Below are 25,114 nucleotides of genomic sequence, written 5' to 3' on the forward strand. Positions count from 1 at the left end.
CAAAGATGAATCTGAAGGATAACCTAGCCTGTACTCGGGAAATAACATTCAGATTTAGCTTTGCATCGATTTAAAGATTAAATGTGTACACTATTCAAAACAACTTGCTTTCATGGACTGACATTTATTTTCTCTGTCATTTTACTGGCCATATGGGGACATAACATATTGAAAAATTCTTGATTGAAAACGCATTCTACCAACATTTCTTTTAACAGAAAAAACATATAAACACTTACATGTGTTTTAAGGCACCTGTTCAAACTCCTATCCTCAACAGACCTATTACTGTACCTTCCTAATAAACAAAATAACCTTGCATCATTAACCATTCTAGACAGGTGTAATAAAAAGTTTTTTACGTGGCTAATTTGCGGTGCATTTAGGGTGATGTACAAGCCATGATAAACAAGACATTCAAAACATTAATCATGTTATTACTTATACATGAACATTGCCTGGCGATTTTTAAGACCAGCAAACTTTTCAATAGTTCTCTTGTTAAAATCTGGTATATCTTGGATGAGCTGTTTATCCAGTGACAGCATTGCCAATGCATTGAGGCCATCCTGGTTCACAGTGTTCCTTAAAAATGTTTTAATGTTCTTCAGAGAAGAAAAGCAGCACTCTGGTTCAGCTGTAATCATGGGTGTGGTAAGGAGAATTCTCAGTAATGTCAATGTCTCTGAAAATTCCTCCTGTAGATGATTTTCAACAAAGAATTTAAATAAAGCAACCATACCACTAGCATGGTGGAACTCACTCCTACTATATATGAGTGAAAGTTCAGTAAGCAATCTTTCTTTGTTTAGTGTGGGATATGTTTCCAAAGCATCAGCCATCGCATCCACAGGAAACGATTTATCGTGGCTTTCAAATAGTTTACTCTTCAATAACTTGGCACTCACCAGGTGTTTTGTAAATGCAAAGCGTCCTTTTATATGAACAACTAGAATATCGCACACTTCTTTTGCAACTTGGTTTAAGGTCTTAATATCCATTTGTTGGCTTGGAAACATGGAATTCTCTGGAAGCCTAGAACCCAACTGTTCAACAGATCCTCGGACACCGTAGATACTGCTAACAAAGTCCGCTGTAGCTCTCTGAACCGATAATGTGTCAATGTCCTGCTTCTGTACCTGGCTGTACAATGTATCAACATGAGCCATTATATCATGAAATAAAAAGAGAAAGAAAAGGAACTCCCTGTCACCCAGCACTCTGATAAGTCCCCGAGCCTCACATATAGCCGTTGACTCAAAATGACCACAATGTTCAACAGTCTTAAAACATTCAAAGAGATCTTCTCTGTACACGTAGACAATATTGACTGTTGGGCTGTTTAAGTCCCATCGTACTGAAGCTTGGTCTGGAAATCTTCTGGTCACTATGTCCTCCAACACCTTTGTCCTTTTTGGAAATGGTATAAAAAAAGATGGAAAGCCAGACAAATCACAAAAGAAACTTCTTACTTGTGGGATTTTAGATGCAACTTGCTGTACAATTAGGGTTAGCTGGTGAGCATAGCCATGGACATAATGTGCATTTGGGTACACAGTGATGACTTTGTGCTGCAGCCCACCAGACTCTCCATGCATTACACTAGCACCATCGTAGGTACCGTCATAGCTCTGAGCAATCACTTTTTCTTTGCTACACTGCTCTGGAAAGATAGTATGCAGGTGAGCAAATAGAGCTGTAGCTATGCTTTCAGTTCTAGTATCTAGCAAACATGTAAAACAATAAAATCTTTCAACAAGTTTAGATTTCTCATCAATATAACGAAAGACTACTGCCGACTGGGTTTTTGGTGACACATCAGAAGTATTGTCAACTAGGACAGCCACATATTCAGTTCTTCGTAACTGCTGTACAATAAACTCTCTGGTGATATCCAGCATGCAGTCCAGTAGCTCCCTTTGGATAGTTCTTGAAGATCCCTTAAACACTGTTGCAGTTCTTAAATGTGTTTCCATGGCACTGTCTATGCTGGAGACAAAATCCACAAGGCCACTAAATATTTCAGGATTTGAAGAGCAGTCCACCTCATCTTGGGCCCGTAAGGCTAATTCAAAGGCACCACAAAACCGTATACAATCAATGATCTTAGATAGGGTGTATCTGTTTTTATCAACTTCCTCATTGTGCTTACTTATTTGCACACGATAGCGTTCATCCAACTGTGCTGCAATTCTCACACGGCCAAACATAACCAGCTTCAATGAGTTGTTCAAGTGAAATTTAGATGTTTCATGTTTTTTTATTTTTTCAGAAAGATGTTTCAAATCATTAACTCCTTTTTCTGTCCAACTACTATCACCACCAAACAGCAAGCATGGAAAGCAGAACAATGCCTTCCTCAAGGGGCACCCACAAAGCCATTTCTTTTTTGCATACCATCCTGTGGTAAACCTACGGGTGTAAGCCTTAGTCCTATCCATAGAGCTCGGTTGTTCCATTTTCATATCAGGCTGATGAGGTCCTAAGAATTTCAACTGCAGTTTCTCTTCATGGGTCCGACCCAAAAATGGCTTGCTGAGCAACTCCTGAACTGCATTCATTTTGTCTACTAGTTAAACAATCTTGCAACTAGGCTCCTAGTGTTACATTCTTTTTATAGGGTGCAATTCTCAAAAGACTCTCAGCACCGCCATTTGATCACCGTAAGTGGTAAGAATCAGAATTCAGGCAGTGTACCCCATCTTAAAGAACCAGGTGCTCAGGCAGCGTTTTAAAGATAGCACAGAAAGGATTAGCACAGATTTCAGAAGGAAGAGTGTTCCAGAGAAGCAGTCCTCTCTCCACAAATCATCGGCCATTCAGTGATGTACGACGAAACCTTGGGATGATATGAGAGAGATTATTAGTAGATGAAAGTGGCATGCTAGGACAGAAGGGCACAATCATTTTGTTAAAACACGCTCCTTACTAGTGCAAGTTGCTTCTGTGGCAAAGCAAGCCAGATGATGCCCTGACCTGAGCCTGCACAATTTATTTTAAAAACATGAACAAACACAAAAGGTACATATTGCACGTGTATGTTATCAACATAAGTGCAATACATTTTTTATGAAAACTAAAATTATGTGGTGTTACATTTGCTATTGTATTGTTTCAGCTGTAACTGTACTGTTGCAGTTAGAATTGCAGATTTCCTATATTTGTGCCTGCAGTACTACGGAGTTTGTTGTGTCGTCTAGTTGTAGCATTCTCATGCTGTTGTGGTGTAATTGCAGAATTGTGCACTTGAAGCATTGCTCTCAATGTGCCACTGCAGATGCAGAAGCACAGCTTGGTTGTAATGCTGCAGATGTGCAATTTGTGTTGTAAAAGTGCTCAGTTTTGTCATTTTGAAGGACTATATATAACAGGTGGTGAATAAACCAAACTCAGCTGCATTTGCAAAACTAAACAGTTGCAGTCTTTTGCAGTTGTAGAGTGGTGTAACTGCAGTTTTGTAGATGGGCAGTCGGACACTTGGTGTTTGCCTACGTTTCTGGATGGAGAGCAGGAAGAAAGGGGGTAGCAGGATGTGGAGAACAGCAAGTCCTCCTGTACTCCTCAAAGCTACAGCAGCTGGGCATAGAGTAAGTACATTTCAATCATTTTCATTTCTACAACACGATGGAGAGAAAGGCAACCTATCGAAAACTAGTTGTAAGTCCACTAGACAATAGCGAAAAAAAGAAAATCGTTGTCATCTTGCTAAGAAAAAAATATGTGTTTAATCAACAGCTGCGATCAGGAAAAAGTTACAATGGATTAACTCTAGAAAGGATGCTCTTTTCAGAGTAGACCTATTATAATTTTCTTTGGCAAAAACATTCTTCTTTGCAGTTTAGAAGATGTGGCAAGATATTTGATTATTACAAAAATGTCTTCAAGCAACAGTCTGAACAGATGCTGAAGCACCATAGTCACGTGTACACCATTACAAGTCTTAGCTTGAAACCCATGCTAAAGAACCATTAAGACAAAAACTAAAAAAAACACCAGTATAGCCCATAGGTCACGCCTATAAGTGTTTAGCCAGAGCTGTTGGCTTTGCCAATGTCTTTAAGCTATGTTGTTGAGCATTGTGGCTTACAACAGTTATAATAAAAAAGTGTTACAAGCATTTTTGTTACCTTATATATACCCAAGACAACTAAACGACCCTATTAAAAAAGAACATAAAAATGTCTTCTAGTTTATTTTTGTCCTTGCAATGCTAGCAACCTCTTTCTGCCTGTTCTAATAATTGTTTGTTATGGCTTTATTATTTTTGTTATGGGGGTGGAATAGACCACAAACAACGGGAGTGATGCTGTGGTGGAGTCAAGTGATGCTGTGGAGCTGCCGAGTGATGCTGTGGAGCTGCCGAGTGATGCTGTGGAGCTGCCGAGTGATGCTGTGGAGCTGCCGAGTGATGCTGTGGAGCTGCCGAGTGATGCTGTGGAGCTGCCGAGTGATGCTGTGGAGCTGCCGAGTGATGCTGTGGAGCTGCCGAGTGATGCTGTGGTGCTGCCGAGTGATGCTGTGGTGCTGCCGAGTGATGCTGTGGTGCTGCCGAGTGATGCTGTGGTGCTGCCGAGTGATGCTGTGGTGGTGCTCAGGTAGTGCTGTGCTGATGTTCAGCTGGTGCTGAGGTGGCGCTGCACTAGTGCTGAGGTGGCGCTGCACTAGTGCTGAGGTGGCGCTGCACTAGTGCTGAGGTGGCGCTGCACTAGTGCTGAGGTGGCGCTGCACTAGTGCTGAGGTGGCGCTGCACTAGTGCTGAGGTGGCGCTGCACTAGTGCTGAGGTGGCGCTGCACTAGTGCTGAGGTGGCGCTGCACTAGTGCTGAGGTGGCGCTGCACTAGTGCTGAGGTGGCGCTGCACTAGTGCTGAGGTGGCGCTGCACTAGTGCTGAGGTAGGGGTGTGCTGATGAGTTGGTGATGCGCTCATGCAGGTGCACTGATGCGGAGGTGGCGCGGAGGTAGTGCTGAGTGATCCTGAGGGGATGCTGCAATTGGGTCTAGGTGGTGCTGAGTGATGTTGTGGCGCTGGGTGATGCTGTGGTGGTGCTGGGTGATGCTGTGGTGGCGCTGCGCTCAGGTGGTGCTGTGCTGAGGTGGTGCTGCGCTGATAGTGGTGCACTGATGTGGTGTGCTGATGCGATGCTGTGATAGTGCTCAGTGATACTGTGGTGATGCAGAAGCATGCTGTGGTGGTGCAGTCATGTTGAGGTAGTGGTGCAGCGCTGGTGCTCAGTTGGGGCTGATTTGGTGATGTGCTGAGGTGATGCAGTGCTGATGCTGAAGTGGTGCTGCGCTGATGCTGAAGTGGTGCTGTGTAGGTGCTGCTTTGGTGCTGAGGCAAGCCTGCGCTGGTGCTGAGGTAGGGCTTCACTGATGCTGAGTTGGTGGTGTACTTGTACGTGGGAGTTATACTGAGGTGGTGCTGAGTGATGAGTTGGTAGTGTTTAGGTGATGCCGTGCTGGTGCTCAGGTGACAAGTTGGTGCAGCGCTGGTGCTGAGGTGGTGCTGCGCTAATGGTGCAATGGTGCTGCATTGGTGCGGAGTTGCTGCTTAGGTGATGCTGCGCTGGTTGTGGTGCACTGATGCTGAGGTGGAGCTGTGGGGATGTTGAGTGATGCTGTGCTGGTGTAAAGGTGGTGCTAAGTGATGCCGTGGTGGCACTGAGTGATGCTGTGCTGGGCGATGCGGAGGTGGTGGTCTGCGCTGGTGCTCAGGTGGTGCTGAGGTCTTGCTGAGGTACACTGATGCTGAGGGAATGCTAAGATGGTGCTGTGCTGATGCTGAGACAGTGCTGCGATGGTGCTGAGGTGGTGTTCAGGTAATGGAGTTGGCGCTGTGCTGGTGCTGAGGTGATGCTGCGCTAATGGTGAGGTGCACTGATGAGGTGGTGCTGATGCAGAGATGGTGCTGCAACGCAGATGCACAGGGGGTGCTGCGGCGAGATGCACAGGGGGTGCTGCGGCGCAGATGCACAGGGGGTGCTGCGGCGCAGATGCACAGGGGGTGCTGCGGCGCAGATGCACAGGGGGTGCTGCGGCGCAGATGCACAGGGGGTGCTGCGGTGCAGAGGCAGTGGGGATGCTGCGGTGCAGAGGGGATGCTGTGGCACAGAGGCAGAGGCAGAGGGGATGCTGCGGGGAAGAGGGGATGCTGCGGGGAAGAGGCAGAGGGAATGCTGCGGCGCAGAGTGGATGCTGCGGCGCAGAGGCAGAGGGGATGCTGTGGCGCAGGAGGGATGCTGCGGCACAGAGGCAGAAGGGATGCTGCGGCACAGAGGGGATGCTGAGGCGCAGAGGCATGCTACGGGGCAGAGGGGGTGCTGCGCTGATGCAGAGGGGGTGCAGCGCTGATGCAGAGGGGGTGCAGCGCTGATGCAGAGGGGGGCTGTACTGATGCAGAGGGGGGCTGTACTGATGCAGAGGGGGTGCTGAGGTCACCCTCCAGTGGCGCTAAGGTCACCCTCCGGTGGTGCTAAGTGATGTTTTGGGGTGGTCAGTGCTGCTTTTATGGTGCTCAGGTTCTTCTGTGTTGGTGCTCAAGTGGTGCCGAGTGATGCTGAGCTGGTGCTGCACTAGTGCAGAGGCGATGCTTCTCTGGTGTTGCATTGGTGCTGAGTTACTCCTGGGCTGGTGTTGAGGTGGTGCTGCGCTGGTGGTGAGGTGGTGCTGCATTAGTGCCAAAGTAGTGCTGCATTGGTGCTGAGGTAGTGCTGCATTAGTGCTGAGGTGGTGTTGCATTAGTGCTGAGTGATGCTGTAGTGATGCTGAGTTAGTGCTGCGCTAGTACTGAGGTGGTGCTGAGTGACTCTGAGGTGGTGCCGAGGTAGCGCTCAGGTGGTGCTCTGCTGATTCTCAGCGGGTGCTGAGTGATGCTCAGTTGGTGCTGAGGTGATGCACTAGTGTTGAGGTGGCACTGCACTAGTGCCGAGATGGGGCTGCACTGATGCTGAATTGGTGATGCGCTGGTGGTGTGCTGATGCTGAGGAGGTTCTGTGCTGATGCGGAGTTGGTGATGCGCTGGTGGTGCACTGATGCGGAGGTGGTGCTGTGCTGATGCTGAGGTGGTGCTGTGCTGATGCTGAGGAGGTTCTGTGCTGATGCGGAGTTGGTGATGCGCTGGTGGTGCTGTGCTGATGCTGAGGCGGTGCGGATGCTGAGGTGGTGCTGTGGTGGTGTTGAATGATGCTGAGGAGATGCTTCGCTGGTGTCGAGATGGCTCTGAGTGATGCTGTTGTGGCGAAGAGTGATGCTGTGGTGATGCGGAGTAATGCTGTGGTGGTGCTGAGATGGGGGTGCAGTGCTTGTGCTCAGTTGGTGCTGAGTTGGTGGTGTGCTGAGGTGATGCGTTCATGCAGAGGTATTGCTGTGCTGAGTTACTATGGAGGTGGGGCTGCGTTGGTGGTGCACTGATGAGATGGTGCTGTGCTGAAGGGTGCTGTGGTGCGACTCAGGTGGTGCTGCACTGGTGGGGGTGCACTGATGAGGAGGTGGTAATGCCATGAAGCTGAGATGGTGCTGTGCTGAAGCCGAGATGGTGCTGTGCTGAGGTGATGCTGTGGTGTTACTGAGTTATGTTGCGCTGGTGCTCAGGTGGGGGTGAGCGATGCCGAGTTGGTGTTGAGGTGATGCTGCACTGATGCAGAATTGGGGATGCGTTGGTGCTTTGCTGGGGCTCAGGTGGTGCTTAGGTCCTGCTGAGTGATGCTTAAGTGGTGCGGAGTGATGCCGACTAGTGGGGAGGTGGTACTGAAGTGGTTTTGCACGGTCTACTTACAGGAAATATAGTTAAGTAACCTCTAAATAATTGCCACATTTAGAAAGCACAAGGAGGCATTCCTTGATATTGGTTTTACTTCACCCACGATTGAAACCTGAAAAAAAGCATCTAAAGTTGAAAGCAGGCAATTTAAAGCTGCTTTCATTTTCATAAACCGGAGCAATAACAATAGGTTGAGACTACTGTTGGATGTCTTCTTAAACTACTCTTCCAAGTAAGTATATTATTTAAGGTTTGGATATTTGAGCTAATGAAACCAAAAATGCTCAAGGATGACAAACAAGACCGGCTCCGCCAAAAAAGCGCTTGTGAAATCAAAGACAGTGGAAAAGATAAGTACACGATTTGCAGTCCTCGGCTGAGTGCGTTCAGAAAGCCAAAACAAGCCTAGGTAGTAGCAGTGCGCTGAAACTAACTTACATGGCCGATAGTGAAGTGATCCATATAACAAGGCCAGTCAACAAGGTGGCACCAAAACAGCAAAAAAAGGACAAATGTAAACTATTCACCACACAAAACAAAGGAATTTCGAAAGGCACATGAAGGAACAAATCGAAATGGGAGTGCTGAAAGCCCATACAATAGATACAGCATGTTGAAAGAGACTGCGCATGCACTGCCCAGGCGAGACATAATAACTACGTTCATGTTCCCTATGCCATTATTCTGCTCCCTCCAGTCACAACTACATTCTGCACACAGGTTTGTCGTTAAATGAATCTGTTTTTTGCCTACATGTAAAACTCACATTTTATTCTTGATCAAAGAACCGTAGCTTTCATTTGCACAGGCAAGTTTAACTTATTCTGAATAGGGGTGGGGTTGGGTGCCGGAGTATGGCTATTGTGTTTTTAAAAGCCAGATTGTATTATTTTGGTTGGATGGCAGAGGCAAAAAATGGAGATATAATTTTTCTAATCAAAGCATGGTAGACTGCAACTCGAAAAACTGTTTAAATAAAACAATTAAAAGCGTGAGCGAACTAGAGTGATCAAGGAGAAAAAAGCCCACAAACTACAATCTAACTCAAATAAACTACCATAGGCAAAGCCAAAATGTCTGTTCCTAATCTTCTATGATTGGACCATTTGTGCCTCGTCTCCGTGCCACCTACACTTAACACTTAGTGGACAAGGCTGTTGCAGCACAAGCAGCAACAGTACAAGCTTTCCTTATAGCAAAGCACCAAAGAAACACAGAACATGCACCACCAGTACAGGTTTCTTCTCAGATAACACAGATAGTGAAGACTCTACCCAGCCAACTGCCAAAGGTATGCGCTAGCGACCGTGCTGGCCTGGATCTCCCCCTCTCAAGAGGAAATTGCCTCTGCTATTCAAGACATGCACAACAGTAAAAACCTGGGACCAGGCTGGTACCCCATGTAATACTGCTCCTGCTTTCAGACCTTCCTGGGCCCCCACCTTTTGGAGATTTTTCATGAAGAGATTGCGAAATCACACTTTTGCTCAGAACTTGACCTGTCAACCATTGTGGTTTTACCCAAACTGGGCAGTCACCCGGACGTGTGCGCTTCCTATCAGCCCATCTCATTAACACAGAGATTAAGATTGATGCCAGTTCTAGCCAACAGACTTCTTAGAATAATACCATACTTGGTTCACCCTGATCAATGTGGGATTATGCACTACTAGAGTACTAGACACTGTGTCCGTAGAGTCCAAAAGGCATTTGTACCCCTCCCTGATCAAATAGATTCCAGGGTCCTCCTACATAGGAGTTCAAAAAGGCGTTCAATTCCTTAAACTGGGCTTTTCTTGACGAGGTGTCAGCAGAGATGACAACTGGACCCAAATTTTGAGCACACACCTGTATACTTTAATCCTCAGGCCCAAATCTGCGTTAATAGGACTCTCTCTGTCCCCTTCTTGATTGGGTGAGGTACCCGGCAGGACCGGCCTATGTCCCCCTCAGCTATGGCCTAAGCCATAGAGCCCCTGGCAGTATGGATGAGACATGATGCACAAATATGGGGCTTGAACGGCAGGACGGAAATGGAGGATCAAGGTCCTTTTTATTTCCTGACCTTTCCTCACAGGCACACACCTGCTTCAGATGCTGACCCTATGCAGAGGCCTCCAGCCTACAAATTAACTTATCGAAATAGCTTCTGTTCCCTCTGAGGGGCAGTGGGGGGGGGGGGTGGGGGGGGGCGCGACGGACTGCAATTACGGCTGCCAGTTCACAGACTCAGTTTTCAATACCTGGGAATTTATATAGCACTGGAGCTTAATCTAACCTAGACCCTCAATCTCAAACTCAAGACTGACAAGCTAACTGCGGATCTTGTAAAGTGGGCAAAGCTCCTTCCTAATATTTTTGGCAGGGCTGCCCTGCTCAAAATGATAATCAAAGCAAAGTGCCCCCCACAAGCCATAGATACATTAGTTAATTCATCACAACATAAACACAAATCATGTGTGCCAATAAGTCTTTTTTTCAAAACATCAATGTAATTTAATTATATTCTATAAAGCACTCACAAAGAGCTCCTTTTATATAACAAAATACAGATTCAACTTATACAACCAAATATCGTGATTACATATTGCATACCATGTACATACATCTAACAAACGCACATATAGATATCGAATATATCACAATGATATGATGGAGGATTGGCCCAGGCTGATATTCGGCAGCTCGCATAATACTGCTTAATGACTGGATGAGCGGAGGGTGGCACAACCCAACGTACCATTTGGGGATAGCATTCAATGGCAGAGATAACATACTTGGGATGCTTTATGGAGATCCAATTTTCCACCACCTACCGGACCCCACTAAGGTGGTCCTGCCAGTATTGCAGTCTGCACTTAAATTGTATGGTATTGTAATTGCTTTCTATAAATAAGTGCATTTTTCAAAAAATATTGTTCCACGTATTTCTATTAAAGACAATAAGAATGTTCCACATCGAGGCGTGGCCGAGCGCGGGGCTAAGATGGGCGCGTAGTGTACCTGCTCCTCCGTGTGTCCCTGCCCCACGTCTATCCTGACTACATACTGGTGCCATCCCTCGACAGCTCCCAAGACCTAAGCGGCAGCGGTTCTCAACCCGCCCACCCCGGTTCGTCCAGCTGCTCGGGAAGCCGAGATTTCAGCCCCGGCGGGTTGAGGCCTGCATTGAACTCGTGAGCCGGGACCCACAGTGGCTGCAGGGTCCGTGGGAAGGCTCGGCCCGGTCTGATACCTTCGCGCGGGGGCGCCATGCCTTGGAGGCGCCGCCGTGACATCTGTCAGCAGAGCAGAGTGAGTTCCCGGGACCCGGGGCTGTGAGCACCCCTTGCGCTTTCAACACTGCGGCCGCAACAAGCATCACGGTATGAAGAGGAGCGCGCCGGCCGAAAGTTGATCAATGGCGGCGGCGCACTCCCAATAACGAGAGCCCTCCTGCTGATTGTCCCTGCGAGGGGAATGAATGTCGGGCGCCCGGATCGGGCGGTGCTATCTATGCTCAGTCCAAACGGAAGCTAGCTGGCACAGCTTTCACCCCCCTCCGGCGCTGTCAGAAGTGCCTGAACTATACTGTGAGGCTGGGGTTTCACAGTGCCACCAGGACCATCAAAATTATAACTGTACAGAGACGTCGGGGACCCGTGGCTGCAGCGGTGATCACACTTCCGCATCTGGAGTCTGGTGAGGGGAGAGGGGGCACTAAGGAGTAAAGATGGCGCAGGGTGTGCCTGCCGTGCCTCTGCTGGTGGGGGCAGTGCGCCCCTGTGCGTGGCAAATCTTCCTCAGCCTGCCCTACTAGCGTACAGTTGTGCATAGATGCAGCAGGAGAGACCCTGGGGGCCACGATTTGAACCCATCAAGGCACTGAGGTGAGGGGCCCCCCCACCCTCCAGGCCGGCGGCCCTCTGCTGTCTTCCTGGGTTGCGGGTCTCGCCCCCTGGGGAGAAAAGACTTGACTTTAGGCCTCTGGGGCCTGAGCTTTGGTCGCTGATACTCTGCATAGTTGACCTCACTGGTGTGCATTGTCGGATTGGTGCCTTTGCCTGCCCCCAGTACTTCGGCCCCGTTGGAACACACCTTGGACACCACCATAGATCGCGTCAAGGGTTCCGGGTCCCGTGGGGCAAAGCTGGTCCAGACTAATAAACTGGACAGGTACACCGTTCTAAAAGACGCCCAGCAGAACCGGCTGTCCGGAGAGATCTTTCAGGAAAAATCAGGGGAAGAAGGACCAGAGCCGTCGCTCAAGGATGTCCTGGAGGCTATCACTGGGGTCAAAACTTCACTGGAACACAAAATGGACACTATGGCGATCGACATCAATTTTATTAGGGCCGACCTAGGGAAACTCAGTGAAAAAGTCAAGCAGGTGGAAATAACGACCTCCAGCCTAGGGGGTGATGTCCCGCAACTGCAAAGGGAGGTGCATGAACTCCAGGACTCTCGCAAGTACACTGATCTCAAGCTGGATGACTATGAAGGCCGGCTCCGCCGCAACAATCTCCGCAACCTAGGAGTTCCGGAGAAATCGGAGGGGCAATCCCCGGACCTGTTCGTTGAGGACCTCATACTTAAACACCTGCAGCCCAAAGGCCTCAGCAATTTTTTTGTTATTGAACGTGCTCCTAGGGTCCCGGGCGGCTGTCCCAAGCCGGGCGCTCCCCCGCGGCCCATGCTGGCTCGGGTCTTGAACTATCGGGACAGGGATGTTATTCTTCAAAATTCCAGAGCGGGGGCCCCCCTTCGCTATGAAAATGCTGATATTTCCTTCTTTCCGGACTTCACATAGAGAGTACAGAAGCAGAGGAGGTCCATCCTCTCTGTGAAACGTGACCTGAGAGAAAGGGGCCTAAAATACTCAATGCTGTTTCCGGCTCGTCTTCGGGTTGAAGCAGAGGGAAGAGCGTGGCTCTTCGAACAGCCTGAAGCAGTGGCAAAGTGGATTGAACAGCGCGAAGCAAAGAATCGGGCGGATCGAGACGCCAGTGAATAGGCGGGCATCTAACCAGCTTGCATTGGAACTCTGGAGATGGCGACATGGAACTGAGTAACGGGGACTTTGATGTGGGGTGGGCTGGGGTGTGCGGGGAACTTAAGTTTTCATTGCGGGAGCTGGTGATATGATCTATGTTTTAAGTTTTTTTTTCTATCAGGGGTGTTACACTTTACATGAGTAGGGGCGGGGACACGGAGCACACTATTCCCACTTTTTTTCTTCCTTTGAATTTCTCTTTAGGGCGGGCAAGATGGCCGCCGTAGCTCTGTAGGCACCAGTCGCTCCTCTGCCTCTCTCCTATCCTAGGATGTCAAGAGGCCTGTGTGGATTGGGATGTGGTTCCTCGGTGGGCTATTATTTAACATCTTGCCAGTAGATGCAAGACTAGGCTTACTCTGGAGAACTGCAGCTGGTGTGAGGAGAATTTTGTCCTACTGCTGGAGGCGTGCACTCAGCAGTGGCGAAGTGTCATTTGGTATGTCGCAGAGAAGTAAGCTGGGCAGAGACATTCATGGAGACAAGAACAGAAGTACGGATAATGATAAAGACAGAGTGGCTGGCTCCATGGATGGCTTAGCAGCAAGAGAAGAAAATCGCTCTGGAGCGATCCCTAAAGAATCAGCCACTAATGTTAAAAAACAAGCGGAGCGGTTCACCCGCCTTACAAAGGAACCCCCGCCGAGAAAAGCTGAGCGGCAAGGAAAGAAGATTGAGGCAAGACCAGAGACTCGTTCAACAGCAAGCAAGGCTGTAAGGGACCAGACATTGGAATTGGAAGGGAAAACTCATCGGCTGAAAATGACGACGACTTTAAAGGAGCAGATGCGGCAGTCAACATTACCTGAGTCCTTTGTGTTGAAGACAGCCATGATGTCACAGAAGTATCCGGACGACCCTCGACAATCTGGGCAATCTGGGGTAGCGAGCGGACACCCTACGGCTTCACAGAGTAACGCGGGAGCCTCGCAGCCTCCAGCCGCCTGGAACGCCGAAGAATCAACAGACCGCGAGGACGCAAGCCCGGCAGCTCTGGTTGCTGGGCAACCGCTGGGAGCGGAAGGAAGTACCACGCATCAAGCGGAGCTGGGAGTCGAGAAGCCGAACGAGGAGGAGAATCAAAAGGACGATGCAGATTCAAGCGCGTTAGATCAGCTGGAAAAGCGCAATAATGTGGAAATGCTAGACGCGCTGTTGACTGTGGAGGCAGGGCTGAATAAAGGAAATATGCAACATCTGGAACCGAGTTGGGGGAGCACTCAGAGCATCGAAGAGCACCAAGATCTTGACCAGGCCAGTGTAAAAAGCGGCAGAGAAGACAGAGGTATGAGGGGTGGCTCCCCTGAATTTTTTTCTGTTAATGAGGGCTCTGATACAACGGATATTAGCGACCTTGAAAGCGAGGAAGAGCAAAGTTCCACAGAAAATTCTTCGGGCTCTGATAAAAGCCGGGGCTCCAGGGACCTAGTGACTCAGAAAAAAAAAGCTGGAACTAGAAGAGATGGTCGAGGATCTAGAGGCAACACGAGCAAAAAATGATCATGGGACTATGCTGCTACATCAGAAACGTACCAGGAAAATGATCAGGGAGAAGGAGACAGTGCTGGGAGGCCTAAACCTCAAAATGTAACTCTCGAACTGTTATTTGGAACATTAAAGCAGATGCAGTCAGAGGCCAGAGCAGAAAGTAGAAGGGCAAAAAGAGATACAAAAAAACTGCAAGCCTCATTAAGAAAAGTAAATAGAAAATATGAAGAGGTTGAGGTGAGAGTAACGCAAGTTGAGGAAAGAACAAGTAGAGTGGAAGATGAGGTAACAGACTGGCAGACTTTTAGAATGGAGCAAGGAAAAGTAGTGGAAGACCTACAATGGAAACTGGAGGATTTTGAAAACCGCCAGAGGCGGAACAACGTAAGACTTTTGGGACTGGAGGAAGGGCGGGAGGGACAGGACCCGAGAGGGTACGTGGTCAAGGTATTAAAAGAAGCCTTTCCAGAATCAAAATGGCACTGGGAACTAGAAGTACAAAGAGCTCACAGATATCCTCTGTTTGTAAAAAACAGCCGGATGGCTCAAGAGAACGCACTCCCAAGGGCAATGTTGGTTTGTCTAGGGAACTTCTTAGCAAGGCAAGAAATAATTGATCAAGCTAGACCAGACTCTAGAAAGACAGCTGATGGAAATTTATTTTTTGCCAGGCCAGATTTCTGCCACGTTACCGTGGAAAGAAGGTGGAAGTTAAGACAGATGATTGCACCCTTTCAAAAGCAGGGTGCAGAGGCTTATCTGTTGTTCCCGGCGAGACTGAAAGTTATTAGGAAAGGGCACACTAAAATGTTTATGTCTGAAATAAAAGCGGGAGAGTATCTTGCTGAGATCACGGAGCTAGGTAAAGTGAGAGCTCCATCGAAAACGGCAGCAAATAGCCCACCAAAAACCCCGTAACAGCCCCGTAATGGCCATAAGATATAGCCAATAGGAGGAAAAAACAGGATAGGAGAGAGTAGCGACACTACAGACTACAGGTGCCACGCATAGGTCAGGATTGACCTATTTGCCTGTTGTTAGGGGGGGTGGGATCCAGAAGGGAGGGAGACAGAGGGAGGGGGTGGTGGTGTGGGGGGGGTAGACACATACTTAGGAGGTGATTGTGAGTACAGTATATATAAGGAGGATTGTCGATGCAGGATGTGCAGTAACGTAGCAAAAAAAAAAAACTGTTGACAAGGAAATAATGAATATTGAAATATTGGCGGTACAGGTATATATAGAGTGTGGGGGAAAACAATATGGATTACGATGACTTGTAGGATAGCCTCAATAAATATCTGTGGCCTAAATGAATTAAATAAGAGGCTTAAAACCGCCGCCCTGCTAAAATCGTTGAACCTCGATTTAGTGTGTCTTCAGGAAACACATATTGAAGGCAATAAAGCATATTTATTGGACCAGCTTGGCTTTAATGTTTTAGCAAAAACTAATCAAAACACAAAAACAAGAGGTGTGGTGATACTCGGTAGGAGACAGGACACGTTGGTTAGGAGAAAGAAGGAGGATCAATGGGGTAGATGGGTTATGGCAGAACTGAGTTTTAGGGGAGAAATTATTACGGTGGTCTCGGTGTATGGGTCCACAGGAGATGATCCGGAAATTTTTCAGTTTCTAGATACAGAGTTGGCACACTGGCCGGAGCCTATTATAGTATGTGGAGATATGAATATACATATTGCAGACAGCAGCTTTTTAGATCCTACCAGAAAATACACAGGGAGGAAAAAGAGGACTTACACAGCCTTGGCAGATATGGTAGCACACAACCTATTGGAAGATCCTTGGCTAAAATGCCACCCAAATTTAGATGGGAGTACCTTTTTCTCAGCCCCTCACCAGGTGATGGTGAGGCTTGATTATTTTTTAATAACAAGAGGACTGTTGGATGGAGCTAGAATAGATAGGGAACCAAGGATCATTTCAGACCATAGCCCGTTAGTCTTATCACTAAAAACTGGGCAAAGGAGAAATAGAGAGCTAAGGCAATGGACGTTTGATAGAACATTGCTTCAGGATGAACGGTATCGGGAAAGAATGAGCAACTGGATTAAGGATTATTGGGAGATAAACAGGGGTACATCATCATCGGGGATAGTATGGGATGCTTTTAAAGCAGGAATAAGAGGAGAAACCCTGAGCTATGTAATTAAGGACCAAATAATGTTGAAGGCAAAAGCTGAACAAATTAATAAATCACTTGAGGAAGCGGAAGAAGCACTTAGGATATCCATACTTACACAATCACCAATAGAGCAGATTTTACTGAAAATAGTTGCTCTTAAGGCAGAAGCTATGGATGAGATGGGGAAAAAAACAGTAGAGAGGTATATAGCAAATAAAGAAAAGGTGTATGATATCAAAGAGATCAGGAACTCTCAGGGAAGCAGGGTCAAGGAAGTGAAACAGATAAGAGAGGTTTTTAAACAATTCTATACGGAGCTCTACACAGAAGATGCTCCTGTGGGAGAGGAGGATGTAAGGACATATCTTAGTGAGATAGAACCCTCAGTGATATCGGAGGAAGATAGGCAGGGGCTAGAAGAGGTATTGCACTTGGATGAGCTGGGTGAGGCCCTGAGGGAGTTACCATCTGGGAAGGCAGCAGGTCCGGATCAGATTCCGGTAGAATTTTACAAAACTTTCCAATCATCCCTGGTAAGAGAAATGTTTAATGTTATGTTGTTAGCTCAGAAGGGTGAGTTTGTTCCAGAATCATGGGGTGGCGCAGAAATCATCGTAATACCGAAGAAGGGTAAACCTGTAGATCTCCCGGGGTCTTACCGCCCCATTACTTTAATGAACGCAGATGTTAAGGTGTTCTCCAAAATTCTGGCGAAAAGGCTGTCTAGGGTAGTCGAATCAGTGGTAACCCCTTCTCAACATGGATTTATCCCGGGTAAGGGAACAACTCAGCATGTCAGGCAAGTAATTACGGCATTTGATGCGGCAGGCACTCTAGGAGACCCTATGGCAGCTTTGTTTCTGGATGCTGAGAAAGCATTCGATAGGGTCTCTTGGAGGTACCTATGGGAAGTTTTGAGATGGTTTGGTATAGGGGTAGGATTTATTAAGGCTCTGCAGACCTTATATATAAACCCGACGGCCAAGATAAAGGTTAATAGAGGACAGTCATCCGCAGTCAGGATTCAGAGGGGAACAAGGCAGGGATGCCCTTCTTCCCCGCTCCTCTTTGCCTTATACCTTGATCCCTACATACGTAAGTTAGAAAGTAATGCACAGATTCCACCACTAGTTTTAAATGGTTGTAGATTAAAGACATTAGCATATGCTGACGATGTGGCTATTCTAACTGCAAAACCCTCAGAAGCTATCAGGGTAATTGAAGAGGAAGCTGCGCGGTTTGGCCAGTTCTCAGGATACAGTCTGAATAATGGTAAAACTCAGATAGTAAAAAATCAGTGGGCAATTTGTAATGACGGCAGAGTGGTGGGAGCGGCAACCTATCTCGGGGTGCAAATTACAGCAGAAATAGATAAGATTGTAGAAAACAATATGACACCACTAATAGCCCTAGTCAAAAAGGATCTGGAAAAAATGAACAATCTACATCTCTCACTGGTAGGCTGTACAAATATCATCAAGATGTTGGTTTTACCTAAATTTCTATACTTTTTCAGGTCTATACCCCTACTGTTTGAAAATAGTTGGTTTAATGGCCTAGAGGCTATATGTAATAGGTTTATCTGGGCACATGGCAAAACTCGAAGGGCCTATAGGTTCATGACATTACCCAGGGAAAAAGGGGGATGGGGGGCACCTGACTTTAGACTGTATTATATGGCAACTGTTTTACAATATATACAAGGTTTAATAGGGGGGAATACTGAGGATGCAAGTATGTATAACATGTCTACTGGGGTGTACGCTGCTGTGTTAGGGGCAAATTCTTATAATTGTTTTTTAAAATGTATAGATTTTAGTTATTTCAAGAGAACTAGGTTTAAAACTGTTAAGGCAGCAGTTACGGTATGGAACGCTTTCTTAAAGAGGGTGAAGATAGGGAGGTTTAATAGATATGTGCATTTAACTAACAACAGATCGCTCCCACCGGAAATATTTGATGATCAGATAATGGCAGAATGGGCAACGAGGGGGGTTACGCAAATAGGAGATTTGTTCTCCCAGGATGGTTTCAAGCAATTTTCGGATTTGAGAACTACATATGGTTTAGATAATAGGGGTTTTTTCAAATATTTGCAGATTAGAAGCTTCTTTAAAAACAAAACGGGAGGTCCTGCAGGCTTTAATAAAATAGAAATAATGGAGAAAATTAAGTTGATGGGGGATTGCTCAATAAGGTCATTTTATGCAGTCCTCCTGAAAGAAACCCAGGACGACCTGGAGAAATTTGGCATGAAATGGGCGGTTAAAATAGGAGGTGAATGCAACCTGTTTATCGAATCGTTGAACTTACGACGCACAATATTAAGTGCAGCCCCTCTCCAGTCTCAACACTATAAAACATTATATTTTTTATATTTTACGCCTGCAAGGATAGCAAAATGGGGTGGGATTACAGGAATTAACTGCCCTCGCTGTGATGCGTTAGAGGCAGATAGTATACATATATTTGCTACATGTCCCCAGCTACAAACACTGATTAAAGAGATAGAGGGGTTTTTAGCAAAGTCACTAGGTATAGTGATTTCTTTGGTACCATCTTGGATCATGTTAGGAGTGGCTGAAGGGGAGCAAGAGCAGTATGCAGAATTTTTGTTTGTGATAATGGCTGTCTATAGATTGACAATAGCTAGGGCTTGGTTAGACAAAAACCCACCAAAATTCCAAACGTGGTTAGCAAATACGCTGTATGCATATAATATGGAGCAAAATATTTATGCCCGGAAAGGGAGGAGAGGAAGAAGTTTGGGGAGAAGGATCTGGGAGCCAATAAGTAATTGGAAGGAGAAGCAAAAGTAAGGACGACTGAGCCTCCTTTATTCTTTGTATTTTCTTAATGTTTTTTCAAGGTTTTCTTATTGTACAATCAAGGTGATAAAAATAATAGAAATTAAGGAGAATATTGTAAACTGTTCAATGTAAGAGATACTGTACTTACTTTTGTTGAGAGAAAAATAAAAAATAAAAAAAATAAAAATAAAAAAAAAGAATTTCTCTTTAGGGCGACAGGCACTCTGCAGGTTTCCGATGGGCAGTTCTGAGCCCAGGGCAGCGGGGTGGGGGGTTGTTTGATTGGGGTAGTTGGTTTATTTGTTATCTGTTACAGTTATTTTATCGGTGCAATGTATGGGTACACATGCAGAAGAGTTGCAGAAAGAATACAAGCCAGGGGCTTCTTGACTTACAGTTCGCATAGCAGGCATGATGGGGGATAAAAACGTAAACATTTTTAGGTGGAATGTTAACGGCTTAGCTGATAAAATAAAACGAAGCGTGGTTCTCCAATACATTAAGAGGCACTCTCCGGACATAGTCCTGCTCCAGGAGACACATCTGGTTGGAAATTTATGTAGGGCGATGCACAGGGGAGGGTATAAACTCATTGCGCATTCTGGTTTCACATCGGGCTCTAGGGGCGTAGGTATTATGATGAGGAACACCTTCCCATTGACAATCAACTCCACATGGGTGGATGATAGAGGCAGATATGTCGCTATATCCGGGATGTGGGAGGGACGGCTCATCACCTTTACTTCTGTCTATGTTCCACCGGGCCTACAGGGTACAACATTTGCCAATCTCGGCGCAGCCTTGCTCACACTTCCGGATGGGCTCCTGGTCTTGGGGGGGGGGGGGGGGGGGGGAGACTTTAATGCAGTGGTCTCGGGTACATTGGATAGATATCCCCCTCGAGAGGTGAGACCGTCTGCCCGTTGGCTGCCAGACTTTCTTGAGGCAATGGGACTGGTCGATGGCCGGCGAGTATATCATCCAGATCAGGTTCAGCACAACTTTCACTCTGGGGCGCACAACAGTCTCTCCCGCCTAGACTTTTGCCTTGTGCCAGCGGCACAAGCCACATACATCAATGAAATTAAGCACTTAGCTAGAGGGCTCTCGGACCACTCGCCTGTCTGGGTCCACTTGCTCATAAGTATGGGTGGAGTCGGTAGATTGGCCCCAATAAACCCTTGGTATCTTCGTAACCCCAAGATCCGTAAAGAGCTAATTAAAGCTATTGACAACTATTTTTCCGAAAATGAGGAGTCAGTGTCCTCTTCGCGGTCCCTTTGGGAAGCATTTAAAACTGTAATTCGGGGACAAGCCCTGTCATTGATATCTGGCTCCAAGAGAGACAAACAAAAAGCGGTCCTTGAGCTTGAAGCAGATATATATAGACTGGAGGGGGAATTGGAGTCAGGTGTCACGCCGGAGAAGCTTCATCTGCTGAGTCTGAAACAGCACGACTATAAAGCATTGACCTCAGAAAGAGCCAAGGCCCTGAGTAGAGAGCAGCAAGGCAGACTTTATGATTTGGGAGACAAAGCCGGGAAGGTCATAGCTTGGCTAGACAGAAAGGAATGGGCGAGTCGATTAGTCCCGGAGCTCAGAATACAGGGAGGTGACATAGTAGACAGGTTTGCGGAACATTTCCACTCAGTATATACACAGCGGTGTCCTCCCACACTGTAGAGGACTCTCAGAACCTACTGCGAGATATCAAGCTTCCCTGTCTCTCCCTCGATGACCGGAAATATATGGATAGCCCTCTTACAACCGATGAGATCGCACAAGCGATACTCTCCTTGAATTCTGGGAAAGCATTGGGCCCAAATGGGCTTCCCATTGAGCTTTACAAGCTAAAACGGGATAAGCTAGCCCCCTATTTAAAGTCTATGTTTGAAGAATCTAGAGAAGTGTTAATGATGCCCCGGGAACAAAGAATAGCAACTATTGTCACCATCCACAAGGAAGAGAAGGCCAAAGCCGACTGTGCCTCGTACAGGCCCATCTCTCTTTTAAACGCTGAACCTAAGATTCTGGCCAAACCTTTAGCTAACCGCTTGGTGAAGGTGATCGGTGGCTTAGTGCACCCGGATCAATCCGGTTTTATGCCGCATAGAAATACAGCCCTGAACTTGCGTAGAGTTCATGGGGTGATAGCCAGAGCCCATACCCTTCGGGAGCCGGCCGTGATCGTGTCATTGGACGCAACCATGGCCTTCGATACCATCGAGTGGCCGTACTTGTGGGCGGTTCTGGCGAAACTGGGACTTGGCCCGGAGTACATTCAGTGGGTACGTCTTTTATACTTTTATATCAAGTGGTGGTAAACAATAAGGTTTCAGCCTCCTTTGTGCTTGGTCGAGGAACTCGTCAGGGTTGCCCACTATCCCCCCTTCTCTTTTCCCTGGCCTTGGAAACCCTTGCCGCCTGGATTCGTTGGGACCCAATGATAAGGGGTTTGCGGTGGTCTCCCGGCTGGGAGGACCGCATATCCTTACATGCAGATGACGTCTTACTCTATTTGGCCTCCCCTAGGAAGTCGCTTGCAGTGGTGCTGGACATTCTCACAATTTTTGGTAGATTTTCGGGACTTTCCATCAATTGGAGTAAATCCTTTTTGTTTGTTCTTAGGGGGGACCCTCCCGTCCCTCCCCGGTACTGCCCAATACAAATTAACTTGGATGGATTTAAATATTTGGGGATTTTTGTCTCGCTGGACCTCTCGGTCCGTTATGCCCAGAATCTCCTTCCCCCTCTTCGTAGACTTAAAAGCGATATTACTAGCTGGAAGACTCTCCCCATTTCGCTTTTGGGCAGAGCTATTCTGTTCAAAATGATGGCATTACCACGGTTCTTATATGCCCTGCAAAATACCTTAGATCTAATTCCATCACGTTATTTCAGGGAGGTTGAGAGCCTACAGAGGGACCTATTATGGGATGGAAGGCCTCAAATCGCCTTGAATAAGCTCACGCTACATTGGTATGATGGAGGCATCGGCCTTCCGGATATTAAAAAATAATATTGGGCATCCCATATGGCAGCTATCGGTCATAGCACATATGGTCGGGCGGATGACCCGGGTTATGCCATGGACAGATGGCTCCTTCCGGGCGGCACATATAGTAGGGCGCTGTACTCCCGCCCTAAGCGGTTTCAGCTAACAGGCCCCACGAAGCATTTGGTTCAAATCTGGCACGACGCCGCTAATTTTCTTGGTTGGAAACACAGACTAACATTAGCCACCCCTCTTTGGGATTCAGAAAATTGGGCGACCTGTGGAGGACAAAGGGGTTCGATAAGTGGGACCTTATTGGGATCTCAGCGATTAAAGATGTTTGGGGAAAAGGGGAAATTAAGTCCTTCAGCGCGCTTCAGAGTGACTATGATTTTGCAGATACTGAACACGCTTTAGCTATATACAGGTCTCACATTCACTTCAGTCTTCATTGCCTAGAGGAGCTGATCCCCGGAGGCTTCCCCTCTGGAGGACAGAGTCTTAGATGGATACCTCCCAGATAAAACAATATCATTAATATATAAAAAGTTAATTAACCACATGGCAGACCCCCTTGCGAGATAAGTGGGTACAAGATGGGGTAGAGCTGGATGATGAAGATTGGCAGGCAGCGGTTTCCTCCTCCAAAGTGGTGGCCATCCCGACACGCTTGCGACTGGTTCAGCTTAAGATCCACCACAGAACCTAAATAACAGGACCTAGATTAGTGCACATGGGGTGGTCTGATACAGGGGAATGCAGACAGCGATGTGGCCTTACCGGAACGTTTATGCACATCATCTGGGAATGCTCACATATCAACCTTTTTTGGTGCCAGGTGAACAACACAATTAAAGTATTACATGTCTCCCTCCGCCCGAGGTGAGACGGTGCCTCCTGAATATCTGGGAGCCCACAGATTTAAACACTTCACAGACCCAGTGGGCCACTCTTGGGTACATGGTGGCAAAACGAAACATCGCTCAACTGTGGGGGGCAGCTCACCCACCCACATTGGAAGCTTGGGAGAAAAACCTCGATTGGTGTATGTTTAGAAAAAAGACAGTGTATTTGGCAAGGGGGTGCCCTAGGAAGTGGTCACTTATTTGGAACCCATGGAATACTTTTAGAGAAGATATCTACACACCACCTCGAAATGTTGAACATGACAACCCTATTTTGCCGTGATGTTCTTCTCATATGTACTATCTGTATATCCTTCCATTCATGCATTGTGCGAAGTGTCAACTGCATGGCTCCGTCATTGTTTACTAAAAAAGAATTCTAAAAAAAAAAAAAAAAAAAGAAGAATGTTCCACATCATTACAAATTATTTCCACAAATAGTTACAATTGACTCATTTCTAATACAGAATATTTTCAGCCAACGTGTTTCACAGCAAAACATGTTGTTTCTTCAGGGCAATTTATTCTAATATTTGATATCCTTATTCTTGAATTTTTTATATGGTCTTCCTCTTAAATTAAGCAACATAGGATTTATTAATGTATTTCCTCAAATATTGTGCCAAGTATTTGAAGGAGGCTGGTTGCAGGTAATTTAGTTTACAGAGCTGCGAGGGTTTCCCAGAATCAGCCTCGCTCAAAACTATTCCTTTTCAAGACAAGAAAAAACTTTAAGTAAAGATATTCTATAAGGTAATCCAGATAGAGCTTAACAATATTGTCCTTCAAAGAAGCCATGTTCACTAACAAGAACTCAATGATAAACACACCAAAAGCTAAAATTTGGCAGTTCATACTCTGCACATAATCCGCTCTATTGTAATAATAGCCTCTCAATATGGCCTACTTTGTAACATTGCTCTTCTTTTGCGGCGAAATGGTAAAAAATATCCCAATTTTTAAATTCATAATATGGTTAAACAAGCTCAAAAACAGAAAAACCTCTTAGAACTAAACTAAACAGTGCAGTGCTGCCCTTTATAGACTTTCTAATTAAAAGTAAAAATAGTTACACATAGCCCACATTTTTTGACCTCATAATAATCTTCTAAAATAAGTGCAAAAACGACAAAACTACTTTGAGGTGAACCTAACAGTGGCACGTTTTAACCTTCAATATACCCAAATTCTTAATTCCAATATTAAAACGTGCGTTAACCGGATAGTGGGTCGTATCCTATGTGGTGCTACCTTATCAACTCAAAACAGAGTTCCCGAGAAATCCCGAGTTAAAACAACATTTAAACTAATGCATTCAACCCAAGAAAAGCAACACAATGTCAAGTCGAAAGTTATTTGAACCGACATACCTAAAGGGTTGCCGCACCCTTGACTACTTGATATTCTCAAAACATGGCTGTTTTAATTCCCTCTGGCCGAAACCTTAGTTAGGAGGACTGTAGCAAGTGCCGGGACACCTTTGGGTAGCTGTGCGCTATATAAGTTTTACTAACATAACATAACATATTTAACTATTTTGTGATCTAAAATGAAACAAAACCCTTAACGGGTAATATATAATGTAACTAGGCTATCATTGCAAAGTAGTCAAACATAGCCCAATTTTTAAACTCATAATATGGTTAAACAAGCCCAAAATCAGCAAAGATGTACAGGCTTGTTCTTGCTGGTTCATATTGCATAGGTGTGTGTGTGACTCACATCTGTCATTAATATTCTTTGTAGTTGTTTCTATGTTGTCTTTTGTTTCTTTTGTTCTACGTGTTAATCTTCAAAGCTACTTTAATGCCTTTCACTTCCTACACCTTTTAAGGATATCTAGTTTCCAATGCCCTTTCTTCTTAATTATTATATTGCCATGTGGATACTTCAAAACAAATGTAACTTGTTTCTTTTAATGTTAAGGGTTTAAGACATCTGGTTAAGCGTATGAAAATCTTAGATACAACTAGACAAAG

At 46.2% G+C, this 25,114-nt stretch overlaps 1 protein-coding gene across 8 annotated transcripts in view; it reads right to left on the minus strand.

The window, feature by feature from the left end:
• Window positions 1-25,114, minus strand: part of ZWILCH (zwilch kinetochore protein) — a 479,149-nt gene that overhangs the window by 244,506 nt on the left and 209,529 nt on the right. For 2 of the 8 annotated variants that reach the window (XM_085644604.1, XM_085644605.1), the window contains exon 4: window positions 105-2,839. The exons of the other annotated variants lie outside the window; for them this stretch is intronic. In XM_085644604.1, coding sequence (XP_085500730.1) covers window positions 438-2,561 — 2,124 coding nt within the window. In that variant the 5' untranslated portion in view covers window positions 2,562-2,839 and the 3' untranslated portion in view covers window positions 105-437. Of the gene's footprint in view, window positions 1-104; window positions 2,840-25,114 lie in introns of those variants that run through there. 8 annotated transcript variants of the gene reach the window in all.

This window comes from Triturus cristatus, chromosome 3_1 (assembly GCF_964204655.1).
Source record: "Triturus cristatus chromosome 3_1, aTriCri1.1, whole genome shotgun sequence".
Taxonomy (NCBI): Eukaryota; Metazoa; Chordata; class Amphibia; order Caudata; family Salamandridae; genus Triturus; species Triturus cristatus.